At 45.0% G+C, this 17,432-nt stretch overlaps 1 protein-coding gene across 6 annotated transcripts in view; it reads right to left on the bottom strand.

The window, feature by feature from the left end:
• The window catches only part of ADNP (activity dependent neuroprotector homeobox), a 22,286-nt gene extending 4,854 nt beyond the window's left edge, over window positions 1–17,432 (bottom strand). Inside the window, exons 1-7 of one of the 6 annotated variants that reach the window (XM_015881855.2) lie at window positions 17,284–17,432; window positions 13,023–13,140; window positions 9,357–9,515; window positions 7,975–8,020; window positions 6,540–6,846; window positions 1,330–1,442; window positions 518–610 (exon numbers count right to left, since the gene is read on the bottom strand). In XM_015881855.2, coding sequence (XP_015737341.1) covers window positions 518–610; window positions 1,330–1,442; window positions 6,540–6,846; window positions 7,975–8,013 — 552 coding nt within the window. In that variant the 5' untranslated portion in view covers window positions 8,014–8,020; window positions 9,357–9,515; window positions 13,023–13,140; window positions 17,284–17,432. Of the gene's footprint in view, window positions 1–517; window positions 611–1,329; window positions 1,443–6,539; window positions 6,847–7,974; window positions 8,021–9,356; window positions 9,516–13,022; window positions 13,141–15,379; window positions 16,436–17,283 lie in introns of those variants that run through there. The other 5 variants (XM_015881857.2, XM_015881856.2, XM_015881860.2 and 2 more) reach the window with 5 other exon arrangements.

The raw sequence follows: 17,432 nt of genomic DNA, 5'->3' as shown, positions 1-17,432 counted from the left end.
TTCCACTTTCATCTCTTGATGACTAAGAAGTAAAACTGCCAGCATCACTTCACCCTCTGTACAGAACTATGTACGCCTAAGCCAAAACCTCAGATTATGAGACTCCTGACGTGGCACACAGCTACAGCTGTGGAGACAGCAGCTGTTCTATCTGTTCATTTAGAGTTTTTCTAAAACGATGCTAACAGAAAAGGTAACAAAATTACCACAAACTACAGAATTGGTGAAGACAGATGAAACCGTGCTAAGCTTGAGAACAGATGAACTGTTGGTATGGAGCTGACAAAGGATATGATATTCTGAGCAGCCATTTCTCCAATATTTCGCTATCAGTACTCAGTAAAATAAAAACTGAGATTATTGCTCCTAAAATAATAAATCCTTTTTTCTGTCCCTTGAAACAAAGACAGTCGATCAGTGGGTAAAATCACAGGAAAAGCTCTTGGCACGTTTGTGAAATGCCCCTTAATATGAACAATCTTCAGAATGTGCTGGAACAACATAAACCGTTACCAACCTGATTTTTTGTAAGCGATGGGTCCCACAATCCTACATCTTCCCACGTAGTGTTTTTCAAATAAAAGTCATTAGGTTCAAACTGCTTAAAATCCTGGAAAGGGGAAGATGAGAAGAGAGTACGGACAATCAAAACCCAGACCAACTGCTCCCTTAAGCAACTCTTGTAAGCATTCATGCAGTCCTCTCACTCACATGCTGCTGGCAAACAGCAGAGAGCATTAATTAAAGAAATCTGTGTACTGAAGTGCATTACTTGGAGGTGTACACAAATAGCTTTTCCTTCTAGGAACTAACACAGGTATATAAAGTAGTTTGTTAAACTGATGGCCCACGAGATCAGCCTGTACCACAACTACCTCTAGATTTATTTTAAGCGTCCACTTAGCGAATGCTGTACTTTGGAGCCCAACCCAAAGGGCAACCTATCTTCAACATCAACATACATCAAGTCAGTCATAAATAGCCTGAGGTCTATCTTGTCTCCACTGGACTTTCCCAGAAGTGCCTGTAGCACATTTTAGCTCAAGTTACTAATTAAATCACACTTTGTATGAAACAACAAAACAGTGCAGAGGTAGCAATGCCTGAACAGCAAAGCTCAAATGGAATCCCAGAGTCACTCTCAGAAGCTGCTGAGAACAGCAGTGAGGTGTGGGATCAGGGTATGGGAGATTCCAGAAACATCCTTCAAAACTTACAGGAGGAATTCAACGTTTCACTAAGCAGGAAAAAAAAAGGAACTGAAACCTCACATTTCCACTAACGTTTGAGCCTTTCAGCTCTGAAGCACCTGAGAGGCGCCATACTTACTTCTATGTGTTCTTTACAGTATTCCAAACCAATGTCACTAAGTATTTTTTTCACAGTTTTCCGGGCCTTTCTTAAACTGCCAAGGTTGTTGACAGGAAGTTGGAACATAGTTTCTATTGAAAAACAAAGTAAGAGAAGAGGTTTAAGTCACTCGTGCTTTGTCCAATGAAGAGCTGCATTTCATTATTAGTAATTTTCTCTTATTTTCCCCATAACTAAACATCTAAATCTGTAAGATACGTGGATTCTCAGATCCTACTGTTAGCACTCGTGTTCCTTCCACGAGCCAATAAGTGGCTTTATTTCACATACACAGCAGTTCTCAGTCTGCATGCTGCTACCATTACACTGAGCACTTCCTGAGCTACAGAACCATCATCAGCAGAAATGCAGGAGTCTTTTGACAATACGCGCTGCTCCTGGAAGAGGCCGGGGAGCCCGCAATGAACAGAAAGGCTCTTCCTCAAAGCAGAGTGATCTTGTTCACTAGGCCTTAATACTGCACTGTCTGTTGCATAAAAATATCTCAGAACAGCTGCATTTCTATCATTGATATTCCTGTGAACTAATTCATGCTTTGTTAGAACACGACGTTTTTTAATTCTTGTCAACTAATTAATCACTGCAGGGCCAGAGAACACCTACATCAACTAAGAATGGGCTTCTTGGATGGAAAAGTCTGGAATTCAGAATGAGCTGAAGCTTAAAACCATTGAATAGTTCAGTCAGAAAAACAAAAACCTCTTGTCATGAGATGAAGGGCGGCCTCTGAGCTGCAAAGAACTTACTACAGAATTTTTTCAAGTACAAAGGATGCAGGTTGTGACCACAATAACCAACTGCTCCCGATCAAACACAGCCCTGCTATATCTGCCCTGTCCTACACGGTTCTGTGTACACACCAGGCTTTTAATGTTCATTCTCCCAACAACCTTTACTAGGTAATGCTGTAATGCAGTCACTAACGACTTACTATTCCATGACTGCTGCCAGCACTGCTGTCAGAAACAGAACTGACACAAACCCACCAGCTTCACAGTCAACAAGTGCTGTGTGTCACTAAGCTCTCATCTCCTCCAATTCAATTAATTTAGAAACAGCTCTTGACTAAGAGTAGCAAACTGATCACCATGATTAGGACTGATTTCTAATTTGTAGTCATGGTATGAAGAAGAAACAATACTAATTTTATATAAGGGTCTACAGTAAAATTTTCAGACATAGAAAACCAACCCCTACTGCTGAACACTGTGGTGTGTGTGAGCCAGGCACCAGCACCCATCACCGGGAGGAAATACAGCTGCATGAAACACTGTACATAAAAACTAGGAAACCAAAGCGCTGACTTAGTCTACAAATCTCAGGTCTCCAAATTACTCAGTTAAATTATGTGCAGCAGTGACTTTGCTCAGAGACATCACACAAAGTCACTAATGATAGTAATTAAAAAAAATCATATAGGCCAGGAAACAATTACTTCAACGTTATGTATTAATTTCCTCCAAGTCAGATTTGTTATAAGAATTGAGTATAAGCACAGTGTATTTATCTGACCTAAATTCCAAATGCAGGTACACTGATGTTTGTGACTGTACGGGCGTCTCAGCAAACATTCCTCTCTACTCTCAATTAAAAGGACTGGAATTAGGAAAAAAACCCAGTAATTTAGTTAAAGTGCAAAGCAGTCGCTTTCTGTACATTACCTGGAACCTTTCATTTCAGATAAACTCAAACCACTCTACGAATACAAATAACTGGATTAGCATTCCTGTGAAATACTTCACACCTAGAGTCGCTTATCAGCCTGGTAACTCATTTGGAGATAAGAACCCTAACCCAGCTATGAAGAGCACTTCCACAGGTATCCTCTGCTTCTCAGAGATGGCACAGATTAAACAGATCACTACAGAAAATTACACTCTTACCAGTTACTGCCTCTAAAGACACTGAATGCAAAGCCATGAACTGCTGTTTCTTCATGCTGTGTTCATTCCTATCTGTACACCTTTATAATGGAGCATCTTATCTGCCATTACAAAAACTATCCAGGCCTAATACATTCTCCCTCATGATGCAAGAGTGGATGTTGTCATTTGGGTAATTAGACTGATCCACGCCATCCTTTCAGGACACTACTCACTCCTGGCCAAAGTCACTTTTTCATCCTCACGAAGGACTCGGAAACAAGGCCTGAATCTGAATCTTTAACTTCCTGGTAGTTTCAATAACTGACAAGGGCAAACAGTTACTTCATCAAAAACAGCATCCGAGTTCATGGCTCCATCATCAGCTGTTCTGAGAATGTTCATTTTATTCCCCTGCTCTTTCTTCTCTCACAAGATCCATTTCTAAAGGCACACGCTGAACAGAATTAAGAAAAACACTTAATGTGCATGAAATGTTATAGGTCTGTATTGTGTACTAGGCTTTGCCCATCCTTGCACCTGTGCTGTGGTTATTCAGCTTTACTCTGTAAGCACCTCTGGACAAAGGCTATTTCCCAGCAAAGTAAAAATAATACAATTTATGACAAAGTATAAATGCATAAATGGTGAAAAAGCTTTTGAGAATAACATTGGATATTTACATTGCAAGCATTTGTATTAAGAAATGATTGTATTAAACAACCACATCTAAAGTCCAGAAAGAGTAACTTCTGTGCACTTCAGACATTACAACATTACAATTAGTTGAGCTACTTCCACAAGCAGAACTAAAATTTCCTTAAGGAAACAATGTTAAGACAGCAGTTTTGCTTCTATTGTAAATACATCTAATATAACTCAAAAGTTGAACCTATTCAATTTTATACCAGAAGACGTAAGTGGTAACTGAAAATACTTAACAGAGCTGAGAATCAGCAAGGCCAGTTCTGTACAGTATAAGCGTAACACCGTAATGTGATGGAAAACACAGCACTGACAGCAGGTAGCAGAGTTCCAATCAAGTTAATACAGGTTTACTTTCCTTAGAATATATATATTTTAACACTCAAGAACCTTCATTTAATAAAAGCTCCTGTTGCTGTAGTTCCCTGTGCAAGTACAAGAAACTGTGAACGTGGCCAAGAAATTAATCTTGGCTCCATTAATTTACTTTCTCTCAATGCAACTCAATACGAATTGCTGTCGCTGTAGGACATTATTTCTGCATGCTTTTAGTAGCTTCTTTCTAATTACCTGCACACGCAAAAAATACAAGAAACAGCATCATCAGCTTTTGTGCAGGACATGAATGAATGCTTCACGAGTTTCAAATCCAAGGAGAAAACAGCCTCATAGCTGCCTTCTGGGATAACCCTAAATCTTAACATCAACTGTAGAAACATTAGTGCTCAAAAGCGATGTTAAAGCTTCTAGCAAGCTGTGCCATTTTCTCCATAGCCCAAATCCTCACTTGAGGAATCAATCTGCTTGTGAAGAGAAGAGACCAGATTTTTCCTTGAGACAAAACAAGAGCCAGCTCCTAAGAAATCATCAACATCTTCCTATCACAACACATCATGCCACTGGATTTATCAGATCTTCACATCTGAAAACTGAAGATCAACCTTCACAGCAAAAGGATTTTTCTATTTCAATGTTCTGACCTTGTCAGCCATAACTGGTGAAAGAAACTAACAGAAGAGGAAAGAAAATCCAACCTGAAACACTCATAGGAGCAGGATGTGAGCAACCCTCAGGAGAAACAAAAGCAAACAGGGAGAACAGACCCATTACTAGTGGAAACTGCTGCTTAGCTTAGAAACTTAATAGTGCACCATTACCAAGATAGAGGAGATCAGGACTTGTGCTCAATTATGGCACAACTGAAAGAAACACAAGAATTCCAACATGGAAGTTGCACAGCACAGCCACAGCCAGTTCATACAATCCAAATTCCAGGTTTTTGTTTTGTTTCCTTTTTGAGTTTAGTACTCAGATAAACTTGAAGCAACTTCCATCAGCAAACTGCATCTTCACCAATCTGCTACTTTTACTAATGCTTCAAATTCCAAACAGAAAGAACTGTGGCCATCAGTTTAAAAACATCCAGAACATTGAACAGGTAACAGCAGATGTTAAGACTGCTCCACTTCTGCCAACTTCACTGAGAACATCATGGCCAACCTCCTGGCACGTGGCTGCAGAGCTCAGCAGATCAGTGCTATTCTGAGTCAGGAGATCCATCAGCCGGATGAAGGCAGCTTCCTTCTCTACCTACAGCCTTCAACAAACATTCCAAATAAGCCTCAGCCTTTTTTCCTTGTTTGTTTTTGGACAACATGATTTGAATTGTTTAATAGGCTTCACCTGATGACTGACATTTGCTACCGTTATACCAAGCAGCAAATATAATGACTTATTATTGCCAGTCCTGTTAGTAAAATGGTGACTTTCACACACAAGCAGTTTGTAGACCTGAAGAAATAATATGGGAGAAACACCTGCAGAGAAAAGAACTAAGAGAGCACCACTGGACTAGTCTAGGTTTTCTTATCTTATGCCTAACTACACCACGAGGAAACCCTCGCACAACCAGCACACACACCACTGCTGCCGACCCTTATCATTGAACTGAGGGAGGTGTTTGCATCTAACAACACTGATAAAAGCATCGCTATGAAATGGCAAATAAAAAAAAGAAGTTGTGGAACCCCTGAAATGTGCAAACAAAAGCTGGTCCCTGCTGCACAAAAAATAATCCACAGGTGTGTAAGGACAATGATCTCTTGGGCACATTATTATAAATACAAATAAAGCACCAGTTTTACCTTCAGTGAGCGTGTTTGGTTGACCCTTCATGTCCTAATGCTGTCATTTAATCATACCATGAAGACTGAGAAAACCTGAACTTTATGGTGATCTGAAACACAGTGTTACCAACTGCACTGTGCAGGACAGTACTGTGAGCACACGTGCAAAACAGACAACTTCAAAAGCAATATTTAAACTCTATCCCATTCTAACTTTGAGTTTATATACATCTGTATATGTCAATCCTGTCATAGTAATTAGCTCTGCAAGGCCTATAATTCATTAAACAGATAATTCTGAAACTGAATGACAGTAACATTTTTAGTTTTTGCACATACTTATAAAATGGAACTGTTCTTACTCTCTTTTCCCCTCTCCCCAGTATTATCCCTCTGCTGCTTCAAAAGGTCCATCCTTTTGTTGCTCTTTTCCCCTTGCCTCCTCATCCTTTCTTTGCTGGTTCTTGGTCCTTACCTCGCTCATTTTCTCTCTTCTCATCTTCCCTGCGCCAATTCATAGTGTCCACATTCTTTCGTCGATCTCTCTCATCCTGTCTCCATCGCTTCTTGATATCTTTGTCCTTAACTTGCTCATTTTCTCTCCTCTTCTCATCATCCCTGTGCCATTTTATCGTTTCTGCATTTTTCTGTGGGTCCACGCTTCTTTTGAGATAGTCTTGTCGCCTCCTCCTCTTTTTTAACATATCTCTTTCCCTGGCACGAGCCTGCTTTTCTTTCTGGGAAAGAAAAGCTTTACGGGGCATCATGAGCTGCTGCTGTACCTGTAATAATATTGTATTCCATGGAATAATGTACTATGACATGCACTCGCTCAGGCACAACAACTCTCATTTGGAGCTGAGTATTTCAAAGCCAGGATAATTTACTGCTTCTCTTCTTTCCTCTATAAGTCTCTGCTAGCTCTGTAGTAAATAGTGCTAGGCAAACTGCTACATTCAGCTCTGGGCACGATACCTCACTGGCACCTCAGCAGCTGGTGCACATTCAGCACAGAAAAGTTAAGCCCCAGCAATCCTGGGCTGAAGCAGGATGCTTCCTGTCCCCTCCCTCTTACAGCTCCTCCCACAGAGTTTTTAGCAGCCACTTGGCACTGCAGCATCCAATTGAGAGAACAGGCTGACGGTGAAAGAAACCTGGTAATGTTCAAGCCTTATTCCCTTACTGGAGATCTACTGTTAATGAAGCTTAAAGGTACTTATTTCTCTTTTCAGATCTCCATCTATATAAAATTGGGTTAAAAGTGGCACACAATCTTGGCTGGGAGGAGCGAGAGGCCAGCAGGAGACAAGCCACGAGCTGAAAAACTACACAAGCTTTGTTTCCTTGGGAAACCTGGCCAAAACATTTAACTGCAGTTAATGAAATAAGTCCTGACTCATCTACTCAAACTTTCTCTACGTGTGTCAAGTCTTGTTATTCACAAGAACTGAGAAACAAAGAATGGACCTATTTACTTGAAGTTTCTGCCAAAAACATGCCTGACGAGTTTTTGTTTTCTTAAGGTGTCAGTTAAGACTGCCTTTAACAAATCACTTTATTTTGGTCATTTCTCCATAGTCATCCAACACATCCACATCGTTAAATTTATTGATGTTAACATCTGCAATTCTGACATTATGGAAAACAAAACAGACCACAGAAAGAATTTATACTACTACTACTATTCTTTAGAGACTCTTCCATGCACATTGACCAACATTTCAGTAGTATTCCACACTGCAGTTGTGGCCCAGGTTTGTTTGTTTTTGGTTTCTGAATTTGTTTAGAAGAGAGTTTTGCAGAGGAATCTAATCAAAATGAGAACTGCAGAAAGGACAAAGTTACTAGATTAGAAAACTTAAACAAAGCCTAAAAGAAAATGAAACAAATGTACTTTTAAAATTAGCTACCTTATGGAAAGCACTTGTTCCCAGCATGCAATACTCCATCCTTTTCCTACAGAAAAAGCAACGTTTCAAACCCTTATTCTAAGATCCTGCTCCCTTTCCCTGGGTAATATATCCTCCTCCCCTCCCTCCCACCCACCCACCCCCAAACACTAAAGCCCACTATTCTAGTCCATAGACTTTGTTAGAGATATATCAGGATCCCACCATTTTTATTCTAACAACTCAAACTCTCTTTTCTTAATATCCATGCTACCAAAAGGGAAGGGCTGTAGCAGGGAGAAACACAGCAGAAAAAACACACATGCAGTTTGGTAACAAGTTAGTGCACAAAATTCAGACTGTACTAAACCCTACTTCATTACAAAGTACAGGATGCCCCTCTACTCGACAGCCTGTTTTTAAGTATCAAATAGTATTTCATATTAATAATTACTAATAATAACGTTGTCATTAACATCAGAAAGCACTGAGGATCCAAGATGAACATCAGTGCAGTCTTCCCACCTTTGAAATAGCTTTAACTTCTCTTATCAGCTGTGTGCCGGTACCACATCACTGTTGTTTACTATAGCAAGCTAAACTTTTCTTATCTACCTTATCTTCGGTTTTATCAGTAACTTCATTTTATTCATTTTATTCATGATAACATGAATAAACTTTAAATTCAGTCACGGCTTCATGCAAATAACTTCCGCCCCACACCCCTCCAAGCAAGGTTTGACATTTACAATTTGCCATTAAAAACAACCCTTTGGGGACATAATTGTTGCATTTTCTTTCATTTGTTTGTGGTTCTTTTCCCTGCTTTAGGCTTTAGTTTTCTGTTGTTTTTAACTATGATATTCCTCCCTTCCCTCCCATTATATTCCACTACGATCAACCAACTTCACAGACAAATGATAGAAAATGCCTAAGAAACAGTTTCAGTTAACCTTCTAGAATTAAGCATTTAAAATGAGATTCAGATAAAAAATAGCACATTTCAAGGAGCAACTTAAAGGGACAGTCACCTTGAACTCAGCGCGGCTCTCACTCCCATGCCACATCTCACAGGTTTCTCCCTGCTTCGCTTCAGCTCTCGTGGCAGTTCCCACAGCCAGAACTGCCTTTCACTTTTGCCCCCATTGGTTTATTAAGGCCAACCAAACGACAGGGGAAATCTTTCAACCAGGAACCCACTGAAGTGAAGCTGCCAGAGCAGCTGAGCTCAAAGCCCCCGGGCCCACAATTCCTCTGGAGTTCAAGTTGGTGTTCCTTTAAGTTCAAAATGCTCACGTCAGAAGCAAACAGAGCTATCTTTACCGCTATTTTTTGCCCATACCTCTCCAAACAACAATCTTAACTCTACCCAATCTACTCAGTATATATTACGAGGCATTTACCTCCAAAATTAATGGTGCTTGGGCGTCTCACACTCATTGGACAAGTTTCATGCAAAAGCCTTCAAAAACAATTCTCCTTCCAGAACGCCCACGTCAGCGATTATATTACACCTACTGTGTGAGGCCAAAGCCCGGACAGAGAAGAAGGGTCATATCCTGCTGTACAAAACAAAGCGTTAAAGGTGAGAATAAGAAACGTCATAAGGGCAATCTTACATTTATAACGTACATTTCATTGTGAAGGACTCTTTATAAACCACGCATACGGTACCTGTACTGACACGGAGCTACTGCGGGTGCACTCAATGGGCTTTCAGCCCATTTCTCTACATGACATTACCTGAGGAACAGTTCAGTACTCAGAGTTCAGTCAAGTTATGAGTTGGAAATCCAGCAGGATACTGTGACAAATGCTCCTATTCACACCTCATGGAACCTTTTGACTTTAGCACCAGCTGCTCCTGTTGCACACACACACTGACAGCAGCACTGCCTCACACAGCTGATTTTTCCCAGAGGGTTCCCATATCAACACAGTTCCACCTTAAATTACAAGACTGTGGGAAACAAGCAGGTGATGCTGCTGCCAGCTCTGACCCCAGCGAGACACCTTCCCTGGGAAGGATTCAGAGGAAAGTCTGAGTTCTGTGGTGGCTCATGGGACGATGTGTAACAGCAGCCTCAGTGCTGTTCCTCTGGGAAGGCCTGACACCTATTCAGCTCACATCTACAGGACCTGACCATTCCAAGGCAGCTGAGCAGGGAGGAGCGACAGGCGGGATGCAGGACAGGGAATGGCGAGCAAACCAAAATACCAGGTCAGATATACCAGGGAGCAGTTGAGAGAACTACAAGCTACCAAAAGCTGCCACGAGAAGGTAAATGCTGCAGCTGAACAGCCCTCCTCCTCCTCAACCACTGGCTCACAATCAGCACTTCAGTTCTCATTTTCTGCGGGACTCCTCCTTATTTTAACATTTCTGGCCTACTTTTCAGAGGGGCCGTGCACCCGCATCTCCTGTTAACGAGATTTACAATTTAACGGCAATCTGAAATGCTGGATAACTAAGGGCTCATCTTCAAGTCAGCTGTAATCCTAGGACGGAGGCTGTTCTGTCACAGCACAGGATTTGCTCTCAAAGCTGTAATTTGAACATAGAGCACCTCCACATCCCTGTCAGCTCAACCACCTCCAGCACCTTCTGCCCACCTAACACGATGGTCTCCAGATACCGTCTGTCCCAGCACCTCTCAGCTCCAACTGGACACCACAGTGAGCACAGTGCTGTGCTGGACTACCCAGCAGGTCAGCAAGCACATGCCTCCAACCCCTCTGATCTGTGCCTGTATCCAAAACAGGACTGGGCACTGGAAAGATGTGAAGTTTACAGAGAGCCCAAATCAAACAAACCCTCTTTAAAAATCTATCGTGGTGTTTCAAAGCAATGATAACTGAAACTGAAGGGAATTAATGAGCATGTTTCAGTATCTGGTCAATGCACCGCGAGACCCCGGGACAACAAACCCCGACTCCCCTCACAGTCAAACAGTTTAATTCTTCAGCATCCCTCAGTCAAGAAAATTAACAGAAGATTTTAAAACCACTTCAGGGATTAAGTCGGTGTCAAAGAAAAAGGACAGTCTGCACCACTTTTCTGGAAATCAGGTTTTAAAACAGAACAACTTCAGCCCTATGCAAATGTTCCTTCAGGAGAGAAAACGTCCTGAAATGAAGTACTAACATAAAAACCGACCACAGTGGAATTCTTTGGAAGAAACCCTCTGGCTAATAACTCCAACGTCCTGTTTCTGTGATTACACGCCATCCCCAGCAGCAGTTTACAGAGATGTTTTCTCTTTTCTTTTTGAGTTTATTGTTAGCACCAGTCACCAACCTGAGAACTCCAACCTCCATCACAGAGGAAAACCTCCTGTGGAGGATGGCTGCAGTGGGACTCCCAGGGAGGCCGAGTTTCTCCGTTCATCTCTTTCCTTTGTTAAAGGTTAAGAAAACCTCCTGCAGCCCCGCACACACAGATCCTCCTCAGTCATTCACACACTTCTCATTCTTGCTTGATTTCTGGAATTTTCCACTGGTGCCAGAAGCTCCATCTGGTGGGTGTGTACACTCACTGCATAACTAACAGGGAATTAACTATTTCCTTAGCAATTTCTGCATAGCAGTAGAAATTTGTGCATTGTGTCATTTCTCTGATGCAACATAAAATACAAGACAGACAGACTGACTGCTCTAGGAACCACAACTCCTTTTTCCTTCGTGAACAACCTGTTACCTTGCGCTCTACTGAGAATTTCTACTCGAACTTATTTTGATGGCACAGGTTGATGGTTGTTAACAATAAGCGTTAGCTGACTCCGAATGCCTTCTAAAGAAACAGCCTTTGAAAACACACACACACAAAAGCAATTCTGGCAATCCCTGCTGCATTCTCAAAAGCAGCTTTAAGTGGCATCCATTCTAATGTGGCATCCATTCTGTAGGGCAAACTTCAGCATACAGGTAATTTTTAATTAGAGGCTCCAGCAGCTCAAGAATTAGGCTTCCCCACCTACTGCCATCTCAGATTGTATCTTTTGTTGCTGTTCACAGTCCTCCAATATAAACATTTTATATGCATCCATATAAGTGTAATGAAATAAATATGTAGTATGCGTGCTCAGTACAACAGCCTTATTAGTTTAGGGCTATTTCTTACAGATGTGTGTGAATGGCACTAAAGCCTGCCTGCCTTACAGCAATGTGAAATTGAGACTGCAGGTCACTGAAGCACGAAGGATATTATTTGCCTACACCATGATATCCACACTCCAGAAGGAAGGGAAAAAAGTCCACATGAATATGCTTTACTAGTTCAGAACTAGTTCAGATCCACTTTGTGTGGATCGTAGCTAAGCGTGAACAATCCCATACAATGATTTTGGAAACAGAAGCGTGTTTCATTCAGATTTTCAATTTAAAGCTCAAAAAAAATAAATCATAATACGAGTCCCTGTAAAATGTTCAAAAATAAAGCAAGTGAACGAGATACAGGTACCTTATGATTGGATTACACTGACTGTACAAATACAATCAGGAATTACAAATGTTAGTAGCCTTATCTTCTATCGTGCTTTCCTGACACCACCACTGTGTCAGCAACCACAGCACAGAACTGATTGAGTGGCAGAGCAGCCCAATTCAGCCAGAGCTCTTCCTGCTCCGCAGTGCTGCTGCTTACACAAGTGAAGCAGTAGGAATCATGGCTGATACCACCCCTTGCAGAGGCAGCACACAGATATATTTAAACCACTGCTGAAACTGCATCCCTTACTGTGCCCTACTGCAGAATGCATTGCTTGCATGCTGGTGGAAGTGGCAGAACAACAAAACAAAAGAGAGCATACAAACACTTCCCAGGCTCATCTAAAACCCTGCCAAAACATGTTTTCTCAGGCAGCAGATAGGTTGGATACTGCAAGGATCTCACCACCCGTCTGGCACGTAAGTATGTAACATGTAAAAACAGTCTGTGCAGTACGCTGATGCTAACTGTTCTTCCTTTGCCTCGCTGCTTCACACACTAAGTACAAATACCTGTATTACACGATGGGGTAAAATTTGTGAACAACAGCTTAAAATCAGTCTTACCGCTCCATGTTTCTTACCTCATTCCCTTTCTAAGCATAGCTCCCAAGTGCTCCAGTCCCTGACTACATTCCAGCGTTAATCCACCTCTGCTACTGCTGTCTTCCGTCTGACTCGGGAACCTTCGATATTCAATGGCTTCATAGCAGCAGCAATGAGGAAACAAAAGAAAACAGAAGGTCAGAAACATCATGAACTTTTTTTAGGGACAAAAAGAAAAAGCTTTTTAAGACAAATATTTTGCCGACTTGGGTTTCAGGAGATGTTTTGCCCCCCATACTGTTGCTGCTATGAATCTGCATCACTAACAATTCCTTTGGCCCAGATGCACCACAAGCAGAACGATGAGATTCAGAGGCACATCAGCAATCAATACACAGAAGAGGTAAAGGGGCGAAGGAAAGAATGGCTGAGGTGTGGAGCAGGGAAAAGGAGCCGGGGGCAGGGAAGGAACAAGAGCTGCTGACTGCAGGCTAGAGAGCAGGTCTGCCCTACACATGGGGACAGGGCAGGTCACCAGCATCGCTCTGGTGGCCGGGCTGTTTGCAGTGACTCAAATTCTATTTCCTGCGAATTGTTTAACTTCTTAAAAATGGATTTTAAATAGAACGTTTTTCCACCTGATCGGGTTATCCAACAACCTGCAGGTGTGATGCAGTCACAGACAATCGCACAGGTGTAGGACCCAACCACAAGAACCAGTTCTTGGTCAGCCATCTTTAATACCATCTTTAATACAAACAAACAAGAAAACCCGGCCCTCCGAGGACATAAAGAGCAGTGAGCACAAAGTGATTCCCTACAGAAAGAACTTAGTCCACTCTTATTTAAAGCCATCAGCCACCGTAACACCTTCAGAAGCATCCTGTGTTACTGTGCAGTAAGAATGAGATGCTACATTCAAGGCCCATTTTCTCTTTCAACATCAGCTCTCAAGAACATGTATTTTCTCCTTTGGAGGCACAGGGCCCTGGGGTAGGTAAATATAAGCCGGGCCCTCCTGGAAAATATCCACATCTAGAACACGAGCTTCGTTCTTGAACCGGATCCTGAGGGCCCCAAACAAACAGGACAAGGGCATCATTCCCCAAAACACATCAAAACAAACCTTCCACATACACACAAAACCCCTCCTGTCTGTATATATGCACATATATACTTCCACTACATTATCATAATTAGGACTCTTTTTTTGTTTTCTTCTACTGCACACAGACATTTCTATCCCGTGACCGTCACACCAACGCTGTCTGTTCTCACCTCCATAGCTCACACTCCCTTACACTGTCAGGAGCACACACTTGTACCGACATATTCATGTGAGCAGGTCTGCGTCCATGTTAACAGCTGTAACGTGGAATAATGCTCACAAAAATTCTATCTGGCACAAAGAAACAAAGAGGAGCCCATCCTAACCATCCAAATGGCACAACGCTGCTTTAGCTGCAGCTGCTGCACTTCTAGCAGAGCAACACATCAGCATTTCAAAGAGCAAAATGGAAAAACAACGGTAAACACAGAGGAACCGCAATGCAAACCGGGCTGCACCCACAGACACAGCAGGGCCCTGCAGGGGACACAGCAGAGACAGCAGCCCTGCTCAGTGCATCCCTCCCACTGCCTGCATCCCACTGCCCGCATCCCATTGCCTGCATCCACTGCCTGCATCCACTGCCTGCACCCCACTGCGCTCACACTATGGCTGTCCTCACCTGGCACTGTTCTGTCCACCCTCAATGTGCAGATTCTGCATCTCAAAAGAACTCCAAACACCAAACAACAATAAGCTCCCAGTTCTGTAAGGTCACTAGTTCTCATCCAGCTCTCGGTGGTACCTGCAGCCACCCCACCCCACAGGCAGTACCCACACACACTGCCCATTCTCCAACCTTACCATCTGTGGTGACACTTCCCATTGTAACGGCATGTTATGAAGAACATGTTTGGACTGTATGACTTTTGGCTGCCAACATGAGTCCAATATTGTTGTGCATTGCAGGAATGCCACACAAAACTTCAATATTTACTTCTAACATTTACTGTTTTTACGGAGCAGGAAAGCTGTGCTGTACAGTCACCTATCATCCCTCCTGCAGCGTGACAGAAGCACAGCTCTCACCTCAGGCACTAACGGAGCACAGCACTGCCCTGGGAACGCATGTGGCATCTCCTTCATTTGAACAGCAAGTGCAGAAACCACGGAGCTCACCATTAAGCACCCAACCAACACGACTTTATAGCACTGCCAAACCATTTCCATGCCTAATTACAGTGCTGCTGTAACACACCACAGTGACACACAGCAATCCTGACAGCGCTACTGGGCACCTTCTGACAACTGCTGACTCCCATCCCGCACAGAGGGAAGCTCCGTTACCTGCCCCATCCCAGAGGATGCTGGAGCTGGCAGCCCTGCAGCACGGCCCTGCTGTGCACACCCCAACCTGCTGAGGGACCGGGGCCATTCTAAGAGCCCGTCCTGTGTGACCTCACACGGCGACTCTCACTGTGCAGTTCCACACAGCTCTGCCCCATTCAGAACAGTGACCCAACAGGGGTTACACCCATCTGAACCCAGGCACCGCTTCAAGTCACAGGTAACGATTTGTTTCCTAAGGAGGGAACACTGAAGATGTGTCAGTGCGCACTGACCCCACTGAGCTGTACCCAAACATTTCATCACCAAAAAGTCCTTGTCTTCTTTAAAAAGAAGTTCCTTGAGAAGAAATAGCATTTCTTGTAACGAAGGGCAGTTCACTACCAAGACAACACAAACATCCAGCTCGGCGCTACTTGGGAGAACAAAGTGTTGGCTGCACTTCAAAAAAGACACGACTGTTCTGAGTGGAGTTTACATAGGAATGAACCCGAAACATCTTCAGCAGCAGCTGGTACAGCCAGCGACCCCCAGCGCCGCACAGCACAGCACAACATAGCACAGCACAACATAGCACAGCACAACACAGCACATTACTGCTGGGAGATCTCAATGTACAGCAGTGCTGGTACCAGAACACGGCTCAGCAGGTGACAAAGGAGCCGAGAAACGCTCCCGTTATAAACCAACCATCTCTGCTTTGAGCAGGACGGTCCATGTCTGTCCCATGGAGGCTGGCAGTAAGCACAGCTGCACGGCCCACAGCTGGACGGGCTCCGGGAGAGATCCTGCAGCTCTGCACCGCTCTGCCACACTGACAGCTGGGGATCGCGCCTCTGCTACCCAACATGCAGCTCTGAGCGCCAAATGGGGCCGGAAAACAGCAGTGACAACACCTGGAAACAGGCAGTCAAAGCTGTGGCCAGGAGCAGCAGCTCTGCTACAAGGAATCCCGCACATCCACCGACCGGCTCCAACAAACAAAGAGCATCGCGATGGCAACGGCCGCGTCCCGCAGCACCCGCAGCGCACAACTCCGGCCGGCTACAGCCGCACTGAGCACAGCGCACTAAACACACCGCGCTCAGCTGCTCCCGGGGCCGCCAGCAGCGCCGGACCCCGCGCTCCATCCATCCATCCATCCATCCCATCCATCCGTCCGTCCCGCACACCCGGCCGTGCTCTGCCCCCCGTCCCTCCATCCCCATCCCCGTCCCGTTCCTGCGGGCAGCGCGTCGCCCCGCACCGTGCGGTGACACCCCGGGGCCGCATCGCGTCCGCCCGTCGGTCCCTCCCGCTCCGCAGCGCTGCCCGGCGCGGCTCGCGCCCCCTGCTGCCGCCCGCACTCATCTCCCGGGCGGGTTGCGGTGCATTTCGGGTGGGGGCTGGTATTTTTCTGCACGGCATCAAGCGGGAGACACAGCGCGGGTGTGAATGAGGCGGGAGGGAGAGAGGGATGGGGGGAAAGGAAAGGAACCAAAGGGATGAAATCACACCGCGATGGCTGCGGAACGAGCCGCCGTCCCGGCCGGGCTGCACGGCCCCGCTGCCGCCTTTGTCTGAGCGGCGGAACGAGCGCGGGGCCGCTCCCCATCCCGAACCGCCGCCACGTTCGGCCCGGCCCGGTTCCGTCCCGCATCGCCCGGGAGCGGCGGCACCGCGCGCACACACACACACACACACACACACACACACACACACACACACACGGCGGCGGAGCGGTGTGTGCGTCCAACGGAGCGATGGACGGGAACGGACCGCAACGATCCGCCGCGCTGCGGATTCCGAGCTACATCCCCGCCCGAAGCGGGGCCGGGACGGACACACGGACACACGACGGGGGTTGTGGGGTCGGTGGTCGCTGAGGGCGGGGGCCGCCCGGTCCGGTCGCGGCGCACACGTACCTGAGCTGAGCGCGGCCGGTCGCTGTGGGGGCGGCGCTGTCCCGCTTGTCCCGCTCGGGGCGCGGAGCCGCCTCCCCCCGGTACCGGCCGGTCCCCGCGGGCGGAGCGGAGCGTTGCGGTGCAGCCGGCGGCGGCGGGGGAGACAAAGG

This window comes from Coturnix japonica, chromosome 20 (genome assembly GCF_001577835.2).
Source record: "Coturnix japonica isolate 7356 chromosome 20, Coturnix japonica 2.1, whole genome shotgun sequence".
Lineage (NCBI taxonomy): Eukaryota > Metazoa > Chordata > Aves > Galliformes > Phasianidae > Coturnix > Coturnix japonica.
This window is presented reverse-complemented; position numbering and strand designations above follow the sequence as displayed.